This window comes from Oculina patagonica, chromosome 9, assembly GCF_052425735.1.
Source record: "Oculina patagonica isolate OP01 chromosome 9, crgOcupat, whole genome shotgun sequence".
NCBI classification, from domain to species: Eukaryota; Metazoa; Cnidaria; class Anthozoa; order Scleractinia; family Oculinidae; genus Oculina; species Oculina patagonica.
This window is the reverse complement of record NC_135766.1, coordinates 255,781-281,524: the sequence shown is the minus strand read 5'-3', so window position 1 is coordinate 281,524 and position 25,744 is coordinate 255,781. Positions and strand designations below refer to the sequence as shown.

Below are 25,744 nucleotides of genomic sequence, written 5' to 3'. Positions count from 1 at the left end.
TGCCTTTTTTCCAAGTTTGCGGTTCTTTGTGTTTTATGTATTAAATCACTTTCGAGTACCTCGTTTTTGACACGACATGAAGTGTTCTTGGTTAAGGCAACGCTTACCAATATTGAACTGCTTTACATACAAGTATTATTGTTTCGACTGCACGGTTTTGGCACTTAATTGTTTTTAGCATTCACATAAAGATCTAGATCTGTTTTTTCGGTGGGGAGACAGAACTAACCTGCTGCACTGCTCTTGTCGAAATAATCGTGCGAATTATCTTTTTTCCAGATCGAAAATAAGCGAAAAAAAAAAAACAGCAGATGACGCACAACAGGTGAAACGTAACTTGTTTTTAATTTATAATGGAAATATTATTGTTGTCAAGGAAGTTTATTGTTCAAAGCGATTATCAATCAAGATTGCGTGACGAGACAAAGCGGAACCTGTTTACAAAATGGCGGACGATTCACCAAAGGCTGCCAGCATGGCAAGGATTCTCGCCATCGTACACATCATTGTTGGGTCTATACTCATCTACTTCGGCATCGCAGAAAGTCTCTTGATCGTGGATTCGTGGACTGGTGGTTCTGGCATTTGGACAGGAGTGTGGGTGAGTTGTAATTGCGGACATTACACAGGCACGCGTATCAGAATGTTATGTTGACCAAGTATAAACAGGGTTTGGAATTCTACGTGAGCTCTTGGACATGGTTCACACCAGCGACACATAACGATATCACACAAGGTCACGCAAAAAAACACCTTGCGTTGATGTTTTATGTCACCAGTGTAAACAACATGACATAACAACATAACGGGAAAATTAAAACGACAAAGCATTACCACTAAGGAGAAAAAACTGATATGTTCTTTGTGACGTTATGTCCGTGTTGTGATGTCGCTAGTGTGAACCATGCTTTAGGTATAACATTTTCGGTTAGGCTGAAGCAGCGTTAATGCAAACTTTGAACACTTTCTTAGCCGTTGTCGAAACTGCTTCAGTGAAACTCGAAAAAACTTTAATTTGCGACTGCATTGCAAATTTGCTGACCTGTCTGTTTATGTAAAATCGAACAATCTTGGAGCAGATTCGGGGCACAAACTTTTTTTTTTTTTTTTTTTTTTTATAATGGGGGGGAAAAAAAAAGAAAAAAAAAAAATCCAAAAAAAAAAAAATTTTTGTTTTTGTTGTTTTTTTTGGGGTTGTATAAAAAAAAAAAAAAAATTACTAAAACCTGAAAAAAAAAAAAAAAAAATTAAAAAAAAAAAAATAAAATTATTAAAAAAAAAAAAACACAAATAAAACAAGAAAAAAAAATTTTGCTCTAATTTTACCCTTTCTAATCAACAAACTAACGGTAGGCTTTGAAACAAAGTTTCATTACATTTTGTCTGTTAAACTGTTTGCTTGAAGATTCTCGATTTCACGGCAACAGTAGGAAATTCAATTTCTTTCATATTTTAATGTCAGATAGGCTAGGGTATAAATGACTGTATAGTTTTATCGGTAAAATATCCTTTTATTTTTAAGAAAAATGCAGATAACGTAAATCCGTTAAGATCGTCATTTGAGGCGTTAAATTATTCATGATTATTGCACGAGTTTGAGGGCTTCGCGTGCAAAAACAAATCACTCTACCGCCTTTAAAACACTCAAACCATAGTTTGAAGCCCTTGACTCCTCGTCGATTCTGACATCAAACAGCTGCTTGTCTTATGTGTCCCTCGTGTTGTGTGATTAACTACTTGGATCAGTAGTCTAACGACACGTTATCAGTACAGCTTCCTATGGCCGCAGCGTGTCCACTGTCGAAAATCCACATTCGAGTGCCTTTGCTAGAGACACTAAACACTTCCTGTTTTGTATCCTGGTCTTCCTCAAGATATTGTTAGTTTGTGGCATAAAAAAATTTGGGCAACGAACCTGAAGCGCGTCTGCAATTAGAACAATACAAGCGCTTCGTCAAATTTCTGTGTTTAGTCTACTAATTCGTAACACCACAGAAAATAAATATCTACTTAGTTGTCCAAGCAGTCCAAGGGCTGATCAAATGTTGTGGCATGCGTACGTGCTATTTTCTTGCTTGATCAGATAGAAAGAATAGGGTGGAATAAGTACAGGGTATTTTGGATGGATCTAAGTAATAGCCAGGAATACTATAGTTGCTTTCCCTGGATGGTTTTCCGTATGTACCATTTGACCAACCAGGTCGTGGCCTCTCAAAGGAGAGACTTTTCATAAGATGTCTGTCAGTATTTTTGGTTCACCTTTGGGAGTAACTGCTTTTCAAGTGCTAAGGTCATAATAGGTTGCAGGCCACTGGACCTTGGGATATTTGTACTGTGATATTCAGTTTACTCTTCCTTTTTTTAATAATTTTATCAGGCGTTATCAAAAAGCATTACTTAAAATTAATAGCTTCATCTGAAGTTTGGATAAAGGCACTGGCGGGACTTGTTTGTGATCTGTCGTCACATAAACTCTTCCCCACTAATTTTCTAGGAAGCCGGTGTCGACCTTATACTCTATCGACAGCTAGCATTATAAAGTATATGGTAACATTTATGAATATTTCTTCTTCTTTTTTTGTTTTGTCCTATCTTAGAACGTGATTGAACGGGTTATATTTGGTTATATATATTTGGTTTACACTTTGCAGATATGGCAATTTTTCGCGCTAATTCTAGGGGGGGGGGGGGCGGCGCACTGAACGTGTGTTCTTCACACCTTTTAGGATCCAAATCTCCTTCACACGAGTGGCTAATTAATTTTGGCCAATCAGCTCCGCTTCTTAACGACCAATCAGAAACTTCTTGCTGGATAAAGTATGCTATATAAAGAGACTTGATTTCAACAACGGCACTTTTCACAAGCTTCCACTGCGAGCTATTCGAAAAAAGCTAAAAAAGCAACTGACGAAGGATCCAATATTTTGGTTCCGAAACCGGTCTTGCACTAAAAGCTTAAAACAGGGTTTGCCTCTAGTTTTGGATAGCACATGACGGTAAACCAGCCGCACCAAATCTTTAAAAGATTCTTATGAAATCACGAAATACTGCACATTATCTCAAACCAGTATTCGATTGTACCTAATTAGAAGGAAAAATCTCTGAAGGACATTCTTGTCCGAGCAAAACTTCCTTCCATCATCAAACAACAATCACAAAACTAATAAAGCATTAAGTTACAACCTTGAAGGAAATTTGCATACCCCCCCTGATCAGCTCAAAACGAACCATAATCTAACGGTCGCGCAACTTGCGCCGATTGCTCAACAGTTTGGTTCAACTAACCCATGATCACCTAAACTTGATCCATCTAGTTGATCACTCACATTGCGAGCGTAGAAGCTGAGGACTTGTAGACTTTATTAAACATTGACTTTAATAAGTTTATATAGAGTCCTTGACGAGAGCGTCCCTGATAATTCAAATTCTGTTGCAAGCTATTTTGACCTTACGGTATCAAATCGCGTTGACTTTCCTGGACTACCTTGTTTGAAACCTCGTTTTAACTCCCATACAAGCTTTGTATTATTACACTTTCAGAGATTACGACTTAGACTTGTAAGCTGCCTGCGCGTTTTGCTCTGCAGCGGTTTATTTTTCGTTTTGTCGGTGACCAGATCCAGACCTCCACTCGACCAGCTTCCTGTTGCGCAATGTTTAAAAGCTCTAAATTTGTTACTAATGGAAATGTTTACGAATCCTTCGGTCTTTTCTTAGAATTTTTTGTGTGAGATGTTCGATTTTTTAGCGTTTGACTCAAATAAAATACTGGTTTTTGTATGCTATAAACGAAACAAAATATGTTTCAGCGGGCTAGAATTTATACTGTGAACACAATGACGTTTGCGTCATAGAATGTGCTGACGTTGTAGCTTTCATTCTCACAAGGCATTGACACGTAATGTTAAATAGCTATCAATCAGTTACTAATGGCAACTTTACGAATCATCCTTCTTGAATTAGCATGTTTAGTGTGATTTTTAAGCGAAATGTACTTTTCTTGTTGTATCATTGAAAGGATTCCAGAGATCTAAAGGAAAATCAACTCTTTTCTTTAATATCTCATTCTTGAAACGAGTAATTCAATGTTTAAGCAGAAATTCGATACAACACTTTTTGCTGATTTAAGAGATTGTCTGGGTTCTCGGAACAAGATTGTGGAAATTTGGCAAGCCTTAGCATATAAGAAAAATAATTAATTGCAGATAGAACGAGTCAACCATTAAATGTAACACAAGGTGTTTTCTTACCAATTTGTTTGTCAGTCGGAACATTTATTGACGCAAAGGGGGGGAGGGGGGTGGGGTTGCATAATTTTATTCCTCCGGCCCCACATGGCCCCCCTAGAGTGGTCACGTGACCAGAGTAGTTTTAAGCTCTAAGAGCTTCGTGTTCTTTGTTGTTAAGCTCCCGTAAGCGGACACCCCAAAGATAATCCTATTCACAAACTCTGTATCTTGTTTTAATCAATCAACTTCACATCGCTGTTGGTCACAATGATTTTACAGTTTGTTTTATCGTCATCCACGTCCGTCCGGTATTTGTTGGCTAGGCAAGTCCCCGTACGCGGCCATCTGTCCCCTACACCTCTAGTGGCCGCTTACAACGACCATTCTCGTAAGTGGCCAGCTCCAGTTACCGACACTTTTTTTCGCGTCCCAAGCGCGTCCGCTTACGACTGTAATCACATTATAATCATTTTTTAAAAAATAACACATTATGATTCCTACAAAAGAAATATTAAACAATTATTCCATGAGTCCGCGTTGGATACGAGGTGGTAAATAGCCAACGAGGCGCGATCCGCGAAGCGCCGAGTTAATTGGCTATAACGACTCGTATCCAACAAGGGCGAATGGAATAATTGTTTTATTAAATTCTTCTCAAGTTAAAATCGAATGGACATTTCATTTTGATGTAAACGAAGTGATAGTATGAGGAGACGCGAAAATTTCTGGCGCGGTGTTCACTTCTTGAGTTGAATGGAACATACGAGGAAAGCGAGCAAGAGAGTTTTCTTCAGAAGATTTTCCTCAAACAATCCCCTCTAAAGTCGTCTAAATATCATGGAAATTGTGACAACAGTTAAGATTTACGAGAAGATCCGAAGCAAAACCTTTTCTGGAAACTACAAGTCTTGTGCAAGTCGAACGAAGCAAGTGTTTACATTGTACTTCTTTACGGCTCCACGGCTGTCATCAAGACTGCTATATTATTTGAAGCGAAATTGAGCTCAAAGTGGAACAAGTTTATTAAAGTATAAAAAGGACAAAACCAAGATTGAAAGGTAACAAACTTTACTGAAGTGCTGAGCATTATTATTATTGGCTGTGACGGTGGGGATTGCTTTGTGAATGCAATTTAACTAAAATATGCACAAGTTTGTAATGTTACTTGGTAGCTTGGTTAAAAAAAAAGACGACTAGCATCCTCTTACAATTTGCTTCCTAATTACAACGATGTTGTTCTTCTTCAGATGTGCATTACTGGAGGTCTGGGCATCCCTGGAAGTCGCAAGGAACGCACTAATTCCCGCAATTCATTTGTAATTTGTTGTAAATTTTAAAATGTTCTTGGTCCGAAAGGGCATCCTGTGGTTTTAGGTTTTGCCTTGTAGTTACTAAGATTGGTGAAGCTTGTATATGCGAACATGTACTTGTATCCGAAAGTACCGACATACTCAGTAAACTTATCCACAGCTTTTATAAGATTGCCGCCCCCTACACAGCACTTCATTGCTAAAATAGCTTTCATACCCACACAAAAGTTCCATACACATAGCTATCCATACAGCACAAATATACGATATTTGTACGGTTTCAATTCGCAAAGATACACATTTGATATCCTCGATAGAAATATTTTTGTATGCGTGAATGAGTTAATATATTGCTGTGTTTTAACCAAAAATCTCTACACAGCCCTGGCTATTATCTTGACAAGCAGAATATCTACTTATGCGTTTAAAGGAGCAAATATTACGTCATTTTCTGATTTTTTTATAGTGTTCTACATAGAAAAATGGTGTGAAAAAGCAAAAAAAAAAACCAAGAATGCATTCAACTGATAAAGATAAAGACAAACTGTGAACTACAATTTTGAAAAACTTTGTCAATTTCTTAAAAGTGTGTTGTCAGGGTGACGTACCTCCTCTAGTACGTTCCAGTACGGCGGCGGGCGGTGAAACTTTGCTCAGTGAAAGTTGATCACGCCACCGCCATCTTCAAAGGGCCTATTACCATTTCAAATTTTCCTAAGGGAGTTTGACCCCATGCCCAGACGCCACCCCAGGGGAACAGAGACCTTGCGGTTCCCATGGTTGTCACAGCAGCTTGTTCGATCATCAACACCCACTCGTATCAAGAAATGGGTTGAAAATTCGAAAACAATAGGTATTGTTAAGGTGCTTTGAGATGGCCATATACGGTAGTTTTGTAGTCGGCATAAACAATAGCCTGCTAATGCACGAGGGAGATTCAAATTTTCCGATTACTACACTCGCGGCAAATTCAAATATTCGGCGTAAGCGGAGTTATGACAAATTTTCCCCGGGGGAGAGGGCAGGAGTTACATTTGCCATGACGCAAACAGTTCCGCTGGGGGAGGCGGTCAGGGCGCTGACTCGGATGACGCAGCGAAGGTGCCCGTTATGGAAAAAGCAGTACTGACAAGCCTCGCAGGATTTATTCCGCTTTCCTCAACATATTTCTTTCAAAACACACTTAAATACTTTTGAGAACTCCACTTAGTGGTCCTTAGTTAAACACATTCAAGTCGCGCGCCGCATGTATTTTACTGAACACACGCACACGTTCGGCCGCCGATTCTATTGAGAACATTAAAGTCACTCTTTCCAAAGCGTTTCAACCAAAATAAATTCAAATCAAAACTTCAAACAGTTTAAATCCGTATAGCATTGGTTGTATTTAGCAAAACGTTTTCTCCATAAACGGTTAAAAGCATTTAAATCTCGCGCTGCATAAAAAAAAATTCTGTGATGTTATAATGTTCATATCACGAGATGCAATAACGAGCCTATTGCGTCCAAGCGAATTCAATTTTGTCAACTCCACAAATTCGCGCACCGGATATGTTTATTGAACACGCACCAATTGGCCGCACGACTTTTGAAAACAAACAAAAAAATCAAAATCAGAAAAACTTTTCGGAAAGCATTTAAATCTCGCGGTGCATAAATAACTGTAATGACGTTATAACATTCAAAACACAATGCGTCCAAGCGTTTTTTTTTTTTTTTTTTTTTTTTGCAACTCCACAAATTCACGCAGCGGATATATTTATTGAACACGCACTTATTGTCCGCGTCACATATGAAAGTCTTATAAAAAAGACTTATATATTGAAATATCTGCTTTTGGGCGATATGAACCATTATCAAACTTTCCATGTTTATTTGTCAGGCTAGGGCGTTCATGGGCTTCTCCATAATCTCAGTTCTGTTTGGTGGAGGAATCTTTGTGGCCTATACCTCGATTATTATTGTAGCATCGGGATTTAGGTACGAGAGAGACGCCGACGACTACAAACGTACGCGTGTCACACAAATGACTCTAATGGCGTTTATTTTGACTTTCGGTATTGTTGAGTCAGCCATTGGAATCTGGGCGGCCGTGTGTCTTTGTCTGCTAAAACCTTGCACGTGTTGCTATGGCACTCCTCTACAGCAGGTGAGCATAACAAAGGGGAATCAAACGCTCATTTTACCTTAAAAAATAGTATATACCGCTTGACAGGTTTCATCTAAATACCTCTACACTAATTTTAATCCATCCATCCATCCATGCACCTTTCATTCCATCTGTTCGATCGTCTGGCTGATCACAAATATAGCACATGTCTCACTCGCTTCATAAGGGCTACCTAAACAGTAATGGGACATTTCTTTGTAGTCTTAACTGTTGTTATTTAACGCACATTTCATCATTTATCCATATAAATGCACAAACTTTTCCAGGGGCAAATGATGGATACTGCTACACCAAAGGTTGCCAACATGGCCAGAGTTCTCGCTATCGTCCACATCATTGTCGGGTCTATACTCATCTGCTTCGGCATCGCAGAGCGACTCGTGGATTTCACCTGGACTGGTTATGGTGGTTTTGGCATTTGGGCAGGAGTGTGGGTGAGTTGTAATTGCGGACATTACACGGACACGCATATCAGAATGTTATGTTGACCAAGTATAAACAGGTTTTGGAATTCTACGTGAGCTATTGGGCCTTGTTCGCACCAGCGACACATACCGAAATCACACAAGGTCACGCAAAAAACACCTTGCGTTGATGTTTTATGTCACCAGTGTAAACAACATGACATAACAACATAGCGGGAAAATTAAAACGACAAAGCATTACCACTATGGAGAAAAAAATGTTATTTTCTTTGTGACGTTATGTCCATGTTGTGATGTCGCTAGTGTGAACCAGGCCTTGGGTGTAACATCTTCGGTTAGGCTGAGGCAGCGTTAAAGCAAACTTGGAAAACCGAACATAACATTCCAAATTCCGAAGCTGTAACCCTAACTGGTATCTCGAGTTTTTAAAAGAAGGAAGAAAGGCATTTTTGTGGGGGCAAAGCCTCCACATTGGCATCGACTGAGGGATTTATTTATTTATTTATTTATTTATTTATTTATTTATTTATTTGTGCGTGGGTTCTCTTGCGTCACGTGGTCTTCTGCGAGAGAGCCTGGGGATGAGGTCGGCGGTGCGTGTCGAGTAGGCCATTTTGGATTTTGGCGTGTCGTTTCGTGTGGTTTCTTTGATTTTAGCTGTTCCTGTAGTTGCTCGTCATTACAGCAGCTCACGAAGTCATATTAGCCAACATTTCGTTTGGCTGGAAGTCTGTGCAGGTTGCACATCAATTCAAGAGGAGATTTTACGCTAACGAAAAACGATGTAATGATCGATCTCTTTCGTATATTATGTCGAGCTAGCTAGCGTCGTACATGTAGGAATATTGGAAAACTAAATCGGGTTTTACATAAGCTTCATTAACGATGAATCTATCTAGAAACCATTGCGTTGGCTAAAATCGAGTGCGTGGCTGCTTGTTCGGAACAAAAGAAAGAGCTTTTCAGATGAATCAGCACAATTCAATACATTTTTACTTGAATCAGTCTATACTGCTATATGTTCTGATTCATGTAAATTATTCTTCAATGTATACCTAGGGAGCGATATAATAAACAAACCATTTTAGTGCTACTGGTTAAAAAAAAGGAAAAAAGAAAAAAAAATAGTGAAGAAATTATTCTACATGACACGAGCGTGGGACAAAGAAAAAAATCTGAGTCCCCGACGGGAATCCAACCCATGGCCTCTTAGATACCGTTTGGGCGCTCTAACCAACTGAGCTACGAGAGACTCGCTGTAAGCTAGGCCATTTACTAGGTTGATAAGTGACATGCTTCCTGCATACTGCTAGGATCAGCAATGTCGAAATCATCAAATTTGTAGTAAATAATAAATATGGTAGATTTTAAGCTCGGTGATAAATAGTGAAGAAATTATTCTACATGACACGAGCGTGTCCCACGCCCGTGTCATGTAGAATAATTTGTCTCCTCTGGGGTTCGAACTCGGGACCTCTCACGACCTATCGTTTACCAGTCAGATGCCTAGCCGAGTGCGCCACTCTAACATACTTCGAAAGTAAGGTGAAAATATCTCATATCAATGTAATAGACATTCCGCTACCAATGTTTAAATCACCTGCTGCTCATAAATTTTCAAGGAATAAAAACTAAACTTTTGAACATGGCAAAAAATTCAGTCGGGGCTCGAAGAGCTCATTGATCTTGTTTTTTGATCTTGCTTAACCCTTTAACAGGCAATCGTACATATGTGTATGAAAAACACCAGCAGTGATTGAAAAAACTCCAGCTTTTACATATCTAGGCATATGATAGTAATGACTGCTTTTTATGGCAAAGTGATAATTTTAATAGCTTTAAAAGCCAACTAACTGACTACAACTCTTGATTTCTGTTGCATACGGTTGTTTGTTCAGCAGCAAATCTGAAAATGCCCGTTTTCTACGTAACAGGACAACAACAAAAAACACACATCTTTGCCTCCATTTTTTTAATGAAAAAATAATTCTGACTTCAAAAATGTACATTTGCAGCAAACTTCAACCCTATTCTCTTCTGTTCACCAATGAAATTTCCCATCAATCATTCAGCAGACTCAGCAATTACTTTTCGATTAGAGCTATGCTTGCAAACCTGTAATTTCCTCGTTGCTGACCGAAAGGGATGCTTGGGAAAAACAGTCATGGCGGCGGCATGAAAGGCTTCCTACCTTTATTCCATAGAGCCACCGAATCCTGCCGGCAAAATGTTTCACCGATTGCATTCTTTGGAAGTCAGAACTCGTCCAAAATGCCTTGGCAGGTCTTGGAATCCACCCACAGAACGGCTAGAGAGACAACTTTACCCATAAACCGCCATCTTTCGATTCGAATATTTCTGGCGTTCCAATCAAGACAAAATCATCTCTCACCTCTGGTTTCTTTCAGATGCTGGCCTCTACCCACCAGTCTAGCTTAATGATGCCAGCCTGGGGGCTTCTGCAGTGAAAAATGACTCGAAAAATCACTTATAAACACAAAACGAGCCAAATCCAAGCCCAACAGCTCGCCTACGAAAGAAGCAACTGCCGACTACTGACGTCACAATAAAAATCTGAGCTCTCGGTGTTCCGAAACAGCACAGATTTTTACTTGAACTTCTTATATGCAATCACGAAGTTCTACAGAATGTATAAGCCCAGAAAAAACCGTTTAGAAAGTCACAGAAATCTGCCGGTTAAAGGGTTAAACTGCAAAATAGGGTAAATTTCGCGAGTAGAAATTACTGTAGCTACTAAATTTGGCGATTTGCTAAAAATCGCAAAGATTATTTGCCGCAATAAATAGCAGCCTTAAAGTAATTGAATGTACTAAATGAATTCACAAAAAATAAGAATCAAATTTAAAATTATCAAGCCCCCACACGTAGGCATCGCGCACCGATTTTTAAAGAGTCTTGACATTTTTTGTTCATTAACATGCAAATTACTCTGCTCTAACTGGAAATAACTCCATTTTGTCAAGTTATGCTTAAATTTACCACGAGCGCTAAAATTTTAAACGTACGAGGTTGCAATCCATAGTATCAATGTTATTGGCAACATTTAAAAGGGAAAGGGGGGTTTATGATGATTGCGATTTAACTAAGATATGCAGAAGTTTGTAATATTACTTGTTAGCTTGGTTTAAAAAGGGCGAACAGTATCCTCTTACAATTTGCTTCCTAATTACAACGATGTTGTTCTTTTTTCAGATGTGTATCGCTGGTGGACTGGGCATTCCTGGCAGTCGCAAGGAACGCACTAATTCCCGCAATGATTTTGTAAGTTGATGAAAATTTTCTTGGTCCGAAAGGGAATCCTTTGGTTTTAGGAATTTGCCTTGTAGTGACTAAGGGCCTGTTTGTATGGAGGAGAGTTGTCCTTGGTAGGAGGGTTACCCTCCATACCGAGCCACCCTAAGTATCTGCAATCCGTTTACATGAGAAATTGCAAAGTTGGCTCGGGGAATAGGCTGGCCCTGGGTGGAGGGTCACTCGCTTTGAAGGTAGGATGCCCCTGGGGAGCGAGTCAACTTTTCTCCATATAAACACTTTGGTTATTTTTGCCTCGCGTACCAGGGACAAGTTGACACATACGGAGCATGCGCAAACGCTAAAATCAGCAAAAACAACATTGCAGATAAATTGAAATCGAAGTCGGCGGTAATCAGTCCAATAAATGGTCTTGGTCGATGATTCAGCTTTCCCGATTTTTGAAAAAGCAGTCATAATAGATGTTTCAAAACAAACTCTCGCAAGTCTTTTGAGGCGAGAGGGCCAAGTTTTGGCTCGGTCAACAGGGACAACTTCTTCATTAAAACGCTCAACAAAAGATGGCTTGGAGGAGAGGGTAACCCTCCTACAGGGGATAACTCTCCTCCACATAAACAGGCCCTAAGATTGGTGAAGCTTGTATGCGAAAGTACCCACATACACGGTAGACTTTTCGTCAGCTTTCATAAGATTGCCCCCAAACCTACTATAGCTGGAGTCTTAGTCATTCTAGGCTTGAACAGGACTAACCACTCTTCCAACATAACATAAAACAGCACTTCATTGCTATAATAGCTTTCATACCCACAAAAAAGTTCTATACACATAGCTATCCATACAGCACAAATATACGATATTTGCACGGCTTCAATTCGCAAAGATACATAATTGATATCCTCGATAGTAATATGTTTATATGCGTGAATAAGTTAATATATTGCTGTGTTTTAACGAAAAATCTCTACACAGCCCTGGCTATTACCTTGACGAGCGGAACATCCACTTATGCGTTTAAAGGAGCAAATATTACGTCATTTTCTGATTCCTTTTAAATAAAGGAAACCTCAAAATTATAGTTTTCTACAAAAAAAGAAGAAAGGAGTAAAAAAGCGAAAATAACCAGGAATGGACCGGATTCGACTGATAAAAATAAAGACAAATGTGAACTACAATTTTTAAAAACTTTGTCAATTTCTTAAAGGTGTGTTGTCAGGGTGACGTAGCTCCTCTAATACGTTCCGGTACGGCGGCGGGCGGTGAAACTTTGCTCAGTGAAAGTTGATCACGCCACCGCCATCTTCAAAGGGCCTATTACCATTTCAAATTTTCCTAATGGAGTTTGACCCCAGACGCCACCCCCAGGGGAAGAGGGGCCTTGCTGTTCTCATGGTTGTCACAGCAGCTTGTTCGATCATCAACACCCACTTATTTAAAAAAATATATATTGAAATATCTGCTTTTGGGCGATGTAAACCATTATCAAACTTTCCATGTTTATTTGTCAGGCTAGGGCGTTCATGGGCTTTTCCATAATCTCAGTTGTGTTTGGTGGAGTAATCAATATCGCCTATACCTGGACTATTGTTGTAGCAAGGGCATTTTGGTACGAGGACGACGACGGCGACTACAAACAAGACTCACAAATGATTATCATGGCGTTTATTTTGACTTTCGGCATTGTTGAGTTTGCCATTGGAATCTGGGCGGCTGTGTGTCTTTGTTTGCTGAAACCTTGCACATGTTGCAATGGCACTCCTCCACAGCAGGTGAGCGTAACAAAGGGGGATCCGGCTTTCATCTGAATATAATCCATCCATCCATCTATCCATTCACCTTTCATTCCGTCTGTCCGACCGTCTGGCCGTCATAAATGTAGCACATGTCCCACACGCTTGCTATGGGCTATCTCAACAGTAATGGGACATTTCGTTGTAGTCTTAACTGTTGTTATTTTACACAAATTTCATCATTTATCCATATAAATGTCACAAACTTTTCCAGGGGCAAATGATGGATACTGCTGACTCCGGTTACACCATGACTCGTTTTCCTGTTGGTGGTCCTGTGGCCATTCCAATGCAAGTAGTTGGTGACATGGTTGTCATGCACACTGTCACACCAGGGGCACAAGGTGACCAACCCCAAATGGTTGTTATACCCGTCTCTGGAGAGGTGGGTACTTCACCTCAGCTGGTTCAAGTTGCTACATCCGGAGCCATGGCCACAGGTTACCAACCTCAGCAGGTTGAGATGCCTTAGACCAATGGTCATGGAGAGTACACGAGCCTGACAAACGAACAGGTACATTTTCTTTAAGCTGCTCCAAAACGACAATTACATATAAGGCATGTATACTCGTCCGTGAAGGCCAGAGAGTGAGAGAGGAAAAGTTCGTAAGAGTTGCCTAAGGTGCAGCAACTTGCAGTTCTAAAATTTCCCACTCCACAACCTGGCTCGGATAAAACTTTGCTTACGAGGTAACATCTAAAAAGCGACACCTTTGCTTTGTTTCCTCTGTCTACTTCAAATTGGAGGCGATACAGCAAACTTGTTCATGAATCCTATATTCTATATATTTTTGTTCTTTTTACAATCTACACTTTTCTCGTTTTTAATAGCTTTAACCCTCCACTGGCGTGTTTTCTGTCATCGTTTACCTCAATCACATTAAAGTAGACACATGTTTTTATTTTTGCTTTCTTAGGATCCAGTGAAGGTTTGAGATGTACACACAAGCTCGGTGGGGGACTGGAATACACCATAAACGCCAGACAGACGCCAAATAGACATAAACAAAAGCTTAAGCGTAAATGTTAAGTTGCTTGTGTTTTGGCTGTATACTATACTCTTAAGTTCAGTGGATCAGTACTATACTTTTTCAGTTCAGTTGTGAAACCTTTAATAGCATCTAAATCCCATATATATGTATTTAGTGTACAGACACATGAAATGTTCTCTTGAGTCCTGGCCAAACCTGAACGATGGCCACCGAGAGATAAAGGTATAAGAATTAAGTTGCACTTCATCGAACCATAGTTAACAAAGGGAAAAAATTATGAATCCTGGTAAAGTTCTTTGTTTTAGGTTTTTGCTCGATATTTCGGGGGTTGACAGTGCACAAAACCTCGCTAAATACAATAGGTGGCTACGTGTGTCCAGGCAACTAACCAATAACAACATTCCGACTACCTAACTCATGCATAGTGTATGAGCGCAAAACAAAAGATGTGCACTGTTATGGACCTTCCAACCTAACTCTTGGCCTCTTTTTTTCCTTTCATGTTTGCCTGGCTTCTTAACCATTTCCCTCTATGAACTACGATTGAGCTAAACGAATTTTGAGCGGTTTCAAATTTGATAAGACGATGATTCGGCCGTATATTTGAAAGGATATTTTAACAGCTGTTTTATGTTAGTCTAGTCACTATAAAATAAGCGTCAAACATTTGTTTTAGTGTTTCGTTTTCGAGTGGCTCGCTTTTCGACTCTGGGTTTCCTTTTTCGAATCTGGTTTTTCGTTTTCGGGTTTTGAGTGATTCATTTTTTGATTTTGCGTTCTTTGTGCTTCGACCTTCCTATTGATGCTATTTTGGTATCGGTCATAAATAGCCCCTGGCGTCTTAATTACAGTGACTGCGTTTAATGTTACAAAGAGAAGAGAAACTTTTTACGGTTGCAAGTTCGAACGACTAACACGTGCGACTACACAGGATCACGTGGGACATGCTTGTCTTTCAGTAACATATTTGTACCCCACTCACAGCTGCAACTTCTTTGTGCACAGTCACGTGCACGTTGGTCAGTATGCTGCGAAATCGAGGTAATTACTGTCTCAACTACAAGGATCGCTGCCTACGTACTCATCGTCAGCCTGCGTTTTTGACTGTTATGCTATCACTGATCGCCACGTGGAGTACGTTTGACATGGCTCCCGACTGCTTCTGTCGGTTTTGGGCTTTGGATCGGTAAATGGGTGGTTAACCGGTGAAAATGTTATCTAAAAATTAAGAACATTTTGTTTCATTGATCGGCTACTTTAATTTAGAGCACGCGCAATGCTTGAGACGTTGCTTCATCTTTGTTTGGACCATTTTTGAGAGTGAGGGGAATTGTACACGTCGAAGATGGCACGAATGTCACATAAAATATTGTTGCTACATTTTTTTAGCGCCCAGAAATTCGGACAGCATTTTATTTCAATTTGTCTTGCATCATTGTTGCATTGCAAGTTGTAAAAAGTTGTTGCGCGCTGTTACCTCCCGTGTTGCAATTTATGGCAACATGTTGTAGGAAGTATAGACATTACTTCAAATTTGTGCAACGTGTTGCCTCTGAACTAAGTACAACAACGTTGCGGGAAAACTTGGAAGAAAACGGCTGCCTGGTTTTCTGGGCTTTTAGGGTCCCTCAGTACGCTTAAACCCGATTTTCACTAGCGATACAAGCACAAGCGCAAGGATAACAGCTCTTTTTTTTTACTGTGAAAACAGCTTCGAAGCAAAAAAGGCACAAGCGTATTGCATTTTGATGCTTGTGCTTGCTCTTGCTGCAAGCACAAGCAAAAGGGCCATTTTTTTAACTTTTGGCCTGATTGCACTTGTGCTTGCGTCGCTAGTGGAAACCAGGTTTAATTGTTATTGACAAATTTCTATTGAAATATCTCCATCGGCATCCACGGTAATGTACATGAAATCGGTTTTTAGAGTGAAGGTTTCTTGTTTTAGCGATATTCACCGGCGAAATGTTGTTGTTTCAGCGAGTTTATCCGTCGTCAAGGTGAAATTACAGAATTAAAAACCCGACGTGTGGATTGCACATTCTCGTCGAATAGGACGTACCTGGGAATAGCCCTAAGTGTAAATTTAAGGTTGCTGGCGTTTCAGCTGTTTACTTTATACTCAATGGATCAGTACCAGAGTTCTTCAGTTAAGTTGTGAAACATTAAAAAGGGTTTAAATCCGAAATATTTAATCCTCGAAAGTACAAAATGTACTGTTCTTGTAACGTATAGGAGGTATATATTTATTTCAAATTAGGCTGATACTTCTCATCGTTATCTTTTGAGAGCGCGAACTGTTGTTTTAGCGACTTCAGGGTACCTTTAGCTTATTTTCTTTAATGATTCTTACCTCAAAGTTGACTATCGCTGTCCAAAAAATGGCTTGCTCTTGTAACTTACCTTTATTAGAAACACAGTCAACTCTCTCCTAACGGACACCTCCATAAGACGGACACCTCCATAAGACGGACACCTCTATAAGACGGACACCGCCATAAGACGGACACCTGGTGATGCTCCCTGCCGTTTTTCAGTCATTTTACTGTAACCACACTCCCTATAAGACAGACACCTCTCTAAGACGGACAACGGACACTTTGAAATCATTAACGGACTCTTCCAAACTTCGCATCTACCTAAAGCATAGTTAGTCAGCGCCCTAAGAATACGTGAACATTATACCAAGTTAACGGATTACTTCTCTGTTTACGTGTATGGGCACTAAATAGGTCGTTTTCTACTCACAGTATTACAGTTTGTACAGGCGGCACATCTCTAAGACGGACAGTTGGTACCGGTCCCGAAGGTGTCCGACTTAGAGAGAGTTGACTGTAAATAGTTATTTCTGCTAACACTGCAAATCAAAGTTCAAGTACATGCTTCCGATATGTATGACGAGTGATTGGTGGGGTGGGGGTGCGTATGAGCGTCACCGGCGCAAATGCCTTAGCGCCGCAGTTGCGAAAACGTAGGGGGGTATGGGGCGTTCCCCCCAGGACATTTTGAAAAAAAAAAAAATAGGTTATCTGGGACAGCATTTCATGCATTCTGAAGACAGTTTGTAAGGAAACAAGGCAGGTAAAAGTAAAGGTTGCAACGACAATAATCTGATACATCTTTTAAATTCAAAATAGTATTTTTTAGAAACAGAACCTTGTAACCGTAATTTACAATGTATAGCTCACAATGACGGCAGTATATAAAAGAAAGGCAGGAAATAGATAACTTTCATTATTTCAGTGTCAAATGGTAAATAAAAGAATTAGCCTGAGATTCGGTTTGTTTATCTTTTAGCACTGTGGCAAGCTCCAGCCTTCTTGGGTGCTTCCGAGCTCAACAAGTACCCAGTCTCCTTTTTTTCTAGCGTCTGGGAATATTAATGACAATTCGAACGGTTCGACTATTCGAGACTATGCAGGACATTCGATGGAATGTATAGTTGAAATTAAACTAGAATCACACAATTTGGTTAAAAAATATACCACATGAACCTACAAATGGTGGACCTTCAACCCAAAGGACCATATTGAATGCAAACTGCAGTACAGGGGTAAAAATCCCATTTATTAACCGTATTTATTTATTTATTTTGATGTGTTTTTTTTTTTCACAATGAACGGACTTTCAACTATTAAAAGTTCAAGCAAGCAAACCGTGTACGATCTCCTACCAGTATACGTTGGATCAACTGAGTGATCTAATCGGTTTGACACATAGAAAACTGAAATTGAAAAGCAGAGACCGATACAACGTAAAATGAGAGAATAAGTTTTGTACTATATTTCGGCTGGCCAAACCAGCCTTCTTCAGGTACAATGAAGTTTACATTGGCTATGTTTAAATTTATATGGTGATAATGGTATCTTACGAAATACCGGAAATACGTAAAACTAAATACAGGAAATATGTAAACAGTGTACTAGTATAAAACAAAAAAATTAAAATATGCTAAGCTTAAAAATGACAACAAAATAGTATAAGTAAACAAACAAACTAATAGGTTTCTTCGCGTATGTTAAGGCCATCGGGAACAAGTGTTCTGCCTTTTAAAATTAAAAAAGCATATTTTAATTTTTTTTTGTTTTATACTAGTACACTGTTTACAAATTTCCTGTATTTAGTTTTACGTATTTCCGGTATTTCGTAAGATACCATTATCACCATATAAATTTAAACATAGCCAATGTAAACTTCATTGCACCTGAAGAAGGCTGGTTTGGCCAGCCGAAATATAGTACAAAACTTATTCTCTCATTCTACGTTGTATCGGACTTTCAACGTTCGTGGGGGGAGGGGGGGGAGGGGGGGCTGCGGACGCACCCATCGCACCCCCCCCCCCTCCTATACGGGCCTGAGGAAAGTATGTGTTTGATGTTAAGGACACTAAAGAAATAAACAGAACGGAGCCACAATAAATTTTCTAATACGTCAATGCAATTGGTTAGGTAAAATACACAGAAATGCATATAAATTTGAATTCACTTTCATTAGAAGATAGAAATGTCCAGATTTTATATCGAGATAATCATTTTTTGACAGGATCGCTTTGTAAAATAAACTTCGGTTCCATGCTGTTTTGGCATGATAAAAGCTGATAGTAGTTGATAGTGTCTTCTAGTTCTGAGGTTTCTTTTATACGAATTTCCGCCCTTTGACAAGGACCATATCTAAAACAACGTAAGCAATCCACAAAGCTGTCGCTGGCTTTACATCGATTAATTTTCGAACATTTTCAAAGATTGCCGTAGCGGCACGATTTTTTGCCGAACATTAACCTATTTCTTAAGAGACGTTCGACTTTAATTTTAATTTTTATAATTTATTTGGCAGCTTGCAGTTTTCAGCTCTTTCAATCCTTAAATCCATTCCGGGATGTTTATTCACCATTAAATGTTACAGAACGCTTCAAAACTGCTTGCAACAAAATGTCATCTTGAGCATTGAGTAATCTCTCAGCAACTACTATGGGTCTGAAGCTAAGAAAGACCAATTTTGAAGTGTTTTATTTACAAGTACGAGTGTTTGGTCAGGTACGGTTTTAGCACATTATCGTTTTCAGCAATAACATAAAGATTTGGGTCTGTTGTCTCGGTGGCGAGACAGAACTAACCTGCTGCACTGCTTCACAGGCGAAATAAACGCGCGAGTTCGCTCATTTCAGGACAAAAAAAAAATAACAGGAAAAATCTAGTCAGATGCGGTTGCCGCACAGCAGGTTAAACTTCACTTAATTGTTTTTGAGCTTATGTAAATTTTAGTGTTTTCGAGGAAGCTTGTCAGAGCGCTTGTCAGTCAAGATTGCGTGACAAACCAAAGAGCGTCTGCTTTTGAACATGGCGGACTATTCAGCGAAGGTCGCCAACATGGCGAGGATTCTCGCCATCGCACACATCATTGTAGGGTCTTTACTCATCTGCTTCGGCATCGCAGACCGTGCTGTGGATTACTACTGGACAGGGTATAGTGGCTGTGGCATTTGGACGGGAGTTTGGGTGAGTTGTTTTTGCGGACAATCTTTTTTGAATGTATTTGTTTTAAGTTGACGAAGTAACAGGTTTTTGAATACCACGTTAGCTCTTACATATAGGTGTCAGATCTTTTATATATCGGTAAGTCCGATAGTATGTTGAAGCAAACTTCACACTAGATCGTTGTCTGAACTGCTTTAGTAAAACTGACGGTTAAACTTTTATTTGCAACTGCTTGACAATTTTTCTGATCAGTCTGGTGTATGTAAAATCTACCAATCTTGCAGCAGATCCAGCGATCCGTGAACAACCCATTTCAGTGTGTCATTTATCTCATGACTTTGTTTTTTACAAGCTATTTATTTACCCTGTAAGGTTAGAAGCTGCAAGTGACGAGTAAATCGAAAAAAGCGGCATAACGTTAAAATTACTTATAGAAACAAACGGGAACTTACGATTTTTTGTCGTTTCGTTATGGATATTATGACACAATGAACACGCAAACATTATCATAAGAATCTTGCCATTAATATGCAAACTTACGGCTCTGTAAAAGCACTAGAAAGAACTTTCAAGTTGAAGGAGTATTTTAGAAAAAAAAAATTCTCAACAAGGTCGCTTAGTTAGCCGGCGAGTTTATAACTCGGCAAGAATTCCGTTTTGGTATAAATTTATTTGGATCTGATGCAAATTTGTCGCCATTTAATTCTACATACATTTAAGCAAGTCAATTTCTAAATAATTTCGAAGCTCGACAGAAAAAACAAACAATCTTCATTAAATTTTGTCTGCCAAATCGTTTGCGTATTTTTGGCAAGTTGATCAAAGTGTTGCGGATTTTTAACTTGGCGCCCGTTAACCAGTATTGAATCTTGGTTTATAGTTCGGCGATTGTAAACTTCGACCACGTTGTCAAAATGTTTGATAAAGAGATATATGCTGCGTGTTATTTGTCTGTTTTATATGTAAAATCGAACGATCGGAGAACCAAATCAGTGGTCTGTGACTCTGATCCATCGTCCGATTCTCCTTTAACTATTTAAGACGAATTCCGCTCAAGGTTCGAGCAATAAGTGCAAAAATTAATTACCAAAAATCTACTCATAGCACAGTAACATTTTGTATACTGTTTGAAACAACTCACTGTGATTCATTTCTCAAATTGACCCAACTATTAAATTCTAAACCATTCTTGAGAAATTTTATGTCAAACCTGGTAAGAAAAGCTTAAAACGCGTGTTGTTTTGTTTTGAACTGACGTGAAACGTCCATTTTAACTGAGTATGGAGAACTTCAAATTTGTTTATCTCTCGCGGGGTCAGCTTGAGATCTAAAATCTCGATAGGCTCTTCTCAACTGTATTAAAACTGTGCCCATGCTATGAGGTCTTTTTGGTTCCTTTATTTTTGCCTTTATTGCTCGAATATTCAGCGGAAACCGTCTTAAGAGATAATTTCTCGGCGAACATTTTGTCGAGGCATGTATTTAATTTAGATGCAATTTTTCCTGTTTTGAAAAATAATTACGCCACTGGGAATAAAATATTTATGTCACTTCCTCTTTACCATGCATATTGTCTGTTGTGCATTTGCATAACAGACAAAGGCCTGCAGGATTTGTCAAAATAGGCTCGGAATGGATGTATACTAAACTACAATATTCCATGTTGTAAAACAACACATCTGAATGATACCAAAGTTTGTAATGTCCCTTAGTAGCTTGGATAACAAAAGAAAAATACGAAATATAAGAAAAATAATCAAGGAATGCACAGCATCCTTTTAAATTGTTTTCCTTATTGAATATAACGATGTTGTTCTTTTTCAGATGTGCATTGCTGGAGGACTGGGTATCCCTGGGTCACGAAAAGAACGAACTACCTCCAGGAATGCATTTGTGAGTTGATGCAAATTGTGAAATATTCTTAATCCAAAAGCCCATCCTGTAGCTTTAGGTTCTGTCTTGTAGTTAGACTAGACTCTACGGTATTTCGCAAGGTATTTGTATCCAGGTTTCGGCTTAAGAATTAAATTAAGCTTAGGTGAAGCTTGACGTGTATATATGCGTAGGCACCACACACAATACTTCTCGACAGCTTTAATGTGATTAATTTAATCACTTTTTTCATTTTATTTATTTATTGTATTCCAGATTTACAATAATTAAATACAAAGCAAAAACAAATAGAAGAAGAGAAATGAAAAGGGGCAAAATATAGAAAACTAATTTCATGCCCTTGATTTAGGATAAAATAGTTTAGAATAAAAAAGTAAACTATACATAGGAGAGGAAGAAGTATATAGTAGTTAGTACTGAGCAAAATAAAACTGATTAAGTGTTTTTTTTAAGAGATTTATAGTAGGCGTGTTACGTATAGATAGAGGAAGGTCATTCCAATAGTAGCATTCAATAACAGTGGGGCAAAACTTCCTTATATTTATTCTGGAGAAACCGGGATTTAATCTGGAATCTCATCCACGACCTGAATAGTAACGAAAACTACCTACTACAGCATAAAAACAGTACTTAATGAAAAGGGTTTCATATACATCTATTATAACACAAATAGAGGACATTACATGGCGTTGCAAAGATACATATTTTTTCCACGATGGTATTATTCTTGTATGTTTAAACGTGTTAAATATTGCTCTGTTTTTTGACTACATACCTCTAAAAAGAAATCGCTACACAGCCCTGGCTAGTATCTAAACGAGTGAAATATCCCACATCCCTCTAGGGCAAAGGGGCGTTACGGCACGGCCGCTTGTTCTATCATCAACAGCCGCTTAACCAAACTTATTAAACTATGCACGTTTATTCATCCAGGCTGGTGTATTCATGGGCTTCTCTATCACCTCGGCTGTGTTTGGTGGAATAATCATCATCGTCTATAGCATAGGAATTGCTTATTATAGAGACTGGTACTACGACGACTACGACTACAACCGCTACGGATACGATCCTACCGCCGGTTACGACACCATCAGATATAGAAACAGAGAGTACAGACGCAACACACAGATGGCCCTTATGGCATTGATTTTGCTTCTTGGCATTGTCGAATTTGCCATTGGAATCTGGGCGGCCGTGTGCCTTTGCCTGATGAAACCTTGCACATGTTGCTATGGCACTCCACCACAGCAGGTGAGCAGCCTACCAAGAGCGATTACTCTACCGCATAAAGTACCACTTGGCTGCTTTCATTTGAAAAACTACTGACTAATGCTGACCATGGAAAAATACATTTAATATTATTAATAGTGCCACACCATTCATTTTTTTGCTAAAACGACTTTGGATGATTAACTACAATGGAAACGCATTTCTGCTATTCCCTTTTATTCGCTTACTCACTTGCTTGATTTACTTACTCGTTTGCTTTCTTGCTTTTGTGCTGACTGACTGACTTATTTACCTAATTACTTACTTACATAATTTCTTGCTTTTCGTACAAACAGTATGTCTGTCTGTCTGTCTGTTTGTCTGTCTGTCTGTCTGTCTGTCTGTCTGTCCCTTGTTATTTACACGAAACACACGTCAAACATTTGTTTTTTAAAAGGCAACCTTTTATGAAAAATATCTTAATTAACAACAATTATTACTATACACATTCATTTCACCAAGCAGTATAATATAATTTTTTCTCAGGGGCAAATGATGCATACTGCCAATCCTGGTTACACCATGGCTCATTTCCCTGTTGGTGGCCCTGCGGCCATTCCAATGCAAGCAGGTGGAGGTATGGTTGCAGTGCAGACTGTCACACCAGGAGCACAGGCAGGCCAACCTCAAATGGTCGTTATACCCGTCTCTGGAGGGGTGGGTACTCAACCGCAGCTGGTTCAAGTTGCTACATCCGGAGCCATGGCCACAGGTTACCAACCTCAGCAGGTTGAAATGCCTCAGTCCATTGGACATGGAGAGTACACAAGGCTGACAAACGAACAGGTACATTAATGACTGGTATGCTAGACTGCTGTCTCAAGATACTCGGTTTAAGAGATCAGCAATTTTTAACTGCTCCATAGCGACACGTACATGGAAGACATGTTTACACGTTCGAGAAGGGAAAAGAGTGAGAGCGAAAACATAGGAAAAAGTCACTGCAGTGTAGTAGCTCTCTTAAGCTCGTAATTCTACTGTTTTTCTAGTGTAGCAGTTTATATTGTTTTGGGGGATAGGGGCATTGTTCCTTTTATTTGTTCTGTTGTTCTCTCCAAAGTTCGCAACCCATTATGTTAGACCTTGCGAGAGCTACTACCAAACCCAAAAGTTTCTCAATGCGTAGCGACTTACCATGTGAAAATGCGCTTTCCAATAGTCGCTCGTAATGGAGCTTGGCTCGCGAGGTTACATTTACCAAAAAATTAAAGGCAACCGATGTTCTGATATGTTTTAATTACTTTTAGTAGTTTTCTTTTGTGGTTACTTTCGCGTGGCTGCTTGGTTGCCACACAACCAATGTTTAATAATCAGAAATATTACGTTGTTTTTTACTATTAAGGACATTCATCCCTAAAAGGTAAAGCGTGTGTCCGAGCCAAGTTGCCAAAACAGCCGAAGCCTAACCCGGTTTCCCTAGCATTAATCGACTAGGAGTATTGCTAACCCCCCCCCCCCCCCCCCTAGATGGGATGCTAGTCCATCGCAGGGTTACCCCCAGCAGTAAATTCGCCGGCACCCATTTATACACCAGGATTGAGAGAGGCATTAAGAGAGAGAGAGAAAAGTGTCTTGCCCAAGAACACATCGCAGCGCCCCGACCAAGGCTCGAACCCGGGCCTTTCGACTTGGAGTCGAGCGCGCTAACCATTAAGCCACGCGCCTCCCACCAAATTTATTTAGTCACATGTTTTATCTTTTCTTTCTTTAGGATCCAGTAAAGATTTGAGAAGTGCATATAAGCTCGATGGGAGTCTGGAATACACCATAAACACCAGACAGACTTCAAAGAGAACTTAAAAATAAACATAAACAAAGGTTTTAGTGTAAATTTAAAGTTGCGTCTATCAGTGGATCGGTTTTAGACTTTTCGGTTAAGTTAAGCTTGTTTTGTGGTTTTGTTCTTTTCCGTCAACAAGGGATCAGAACTAGTTGTTTTTTTAGTGAAGTTGTAGGATTTTTAATAGCATCTATATGCCATAAATATATATATGTATTAATTATACAGACATTCTTGGCGTTCTCTCGAACCCTGGCCAAATGGAATGATGGCCACCGAGAGGAAAATGTATTAGAATTATGTTGCACTTTAGCAAGCATGGACCAAATGAACGTTGAGCAGGCTCAAATTTGATAAGGCTGCAAAAAGGCAAACGAGAATCTCTATGATGAGTCCTTTGAGGTTAACAGTATTAAGTTGGCCGGGTTGGTTTAGTTGGTTGGGTAGCTTTATTTTCGTCCAAATTTTAACTTTTTTTAAGGGCGGTTATAAGCTTTAACACAGTTCAGAACTGTATATTTAAATAAATATTGTTGTCTTCTGGAAAATTGTATTGTTCTTACATTTGTAACTCATTAAAAATTAATCGTAATTTGTGCTTATACTTCAAATCGAAGTTTGCGTACGCAATTATTACTTTCTTCATACCGGTTTCAGGTTGGACGACGGAAGTCAACTTGTTTTAGGAGTCAAATGTTTAAGCAAGGCATCTCTCCGTTTTATCCTTTCGTCTGTTCCACGCAAAACTGGGAAGCTTTGGGCTATTTCCTTTCGGAAGATGTCACCTTATTTTTGGGTTGCTTTAAGAATTAGGCCTTTATCTGGAGAGATATTTTAACAGCAGTTTTCTTACAGTCAAGTCACTATAAAATAAGGGTCGAACATTTGTTTTAGGTGTTACGTTTGTGAAGCACAGCCTCGTATATTTTTTTATAAAAGCCTCGTTTATTTATTTAAAAGTTGTCCGTTTTCAATGTTGTAGTATCATGTCGAACATGTTATTGAAAGAAGGAAGCTCTAACTTTCGAGCCTCCTTAAGGTGGCTTTTGAGATGATATCTTATTAAATACCATATAGTCGTCTAGCCTGTTTTGTGTTGTAGTTAAGGTGAATGGTTTCCGAGATTTGAATCCTTCGATTTGAAG

General features: G+C 39.2%; 1 protein-coding gene across 3 annotated transcripts; it reads left to right on the top strand.

Annotated features, from left to right (window-relative positions):
* Window positions 1–442: 442 nt before the first annotated feature.
* On the top strand, window positions 443–25,681 carry LOC144665278 (uncharacterized). Of its 3 annotated transcripts, none has more exons than XM_078526496.1 (8): window positions 443–601; window positions 5,477–5,545; window positions 7,422–7,688; window positions 7,976–8,143; window positions 11,348–11,416; window positions 12,913–13,173; window positions 13,409–13,708; window positions 24,531–25,681. In XM_078526496.1, exons 1-7 carry the CDS (start codon window positions 446–448, stop codon window positions 13,664–13,666), a joined length of 1,248 nt encoding a protein of 415 aa, XP_078382622.1. In that variant the 5' UTR covers window positions 443–445; the 3' UTR covers window positions 13,667–13,708; window positions 24,531–25,681. The 3 variants fall into 3 exon arrangements, with proteins under 3 accessions (XP_078382622.1, XP_078382621.1, XP_078382623.1); XM_078526495.1 differs by lacking the exon at window positions 24,531–25,681 and adding an exon at window positions 14,112–14,657; XM_078526497.1 differs by lacking the exons at window positions 443–601; window positions 5,477–5,545; window positions 7,422–7,688; ... (2 more) ...; window positions 12,913–13,173; window positions 13,409–13,708 and adding exons at window positions 19,194–19,678; window positions 21,482–21,550; window positions 22,484–22,801; window positions 23,306–23,605.
* Window positions 25,682–25,744: the final 63 nt, after the last annotated feature.

Coding starts and splice junctions, on each gene's coding strand:
- LOC144665278 (XM_078526496.1), top strand. CDS start 446: ATGGCGGACGATTCACCAAAGGCTGCCAGCATGGCAAGGATTCTCGCC. Junction 5,546..7,421: donor CTAATTCCCGCAATTCATTT/GTAATTTGTTGT, acceptor TTTATTTGTCAG/GCTAGGGCGTTCATGGGCTT. Junction 13,174..13,408: donor ATGGCACTCCTCCACAGCAG/GTGAGCGTAACA, acceptor AAACTTTTCCAG/GGGCAAATGATGGATACTGC.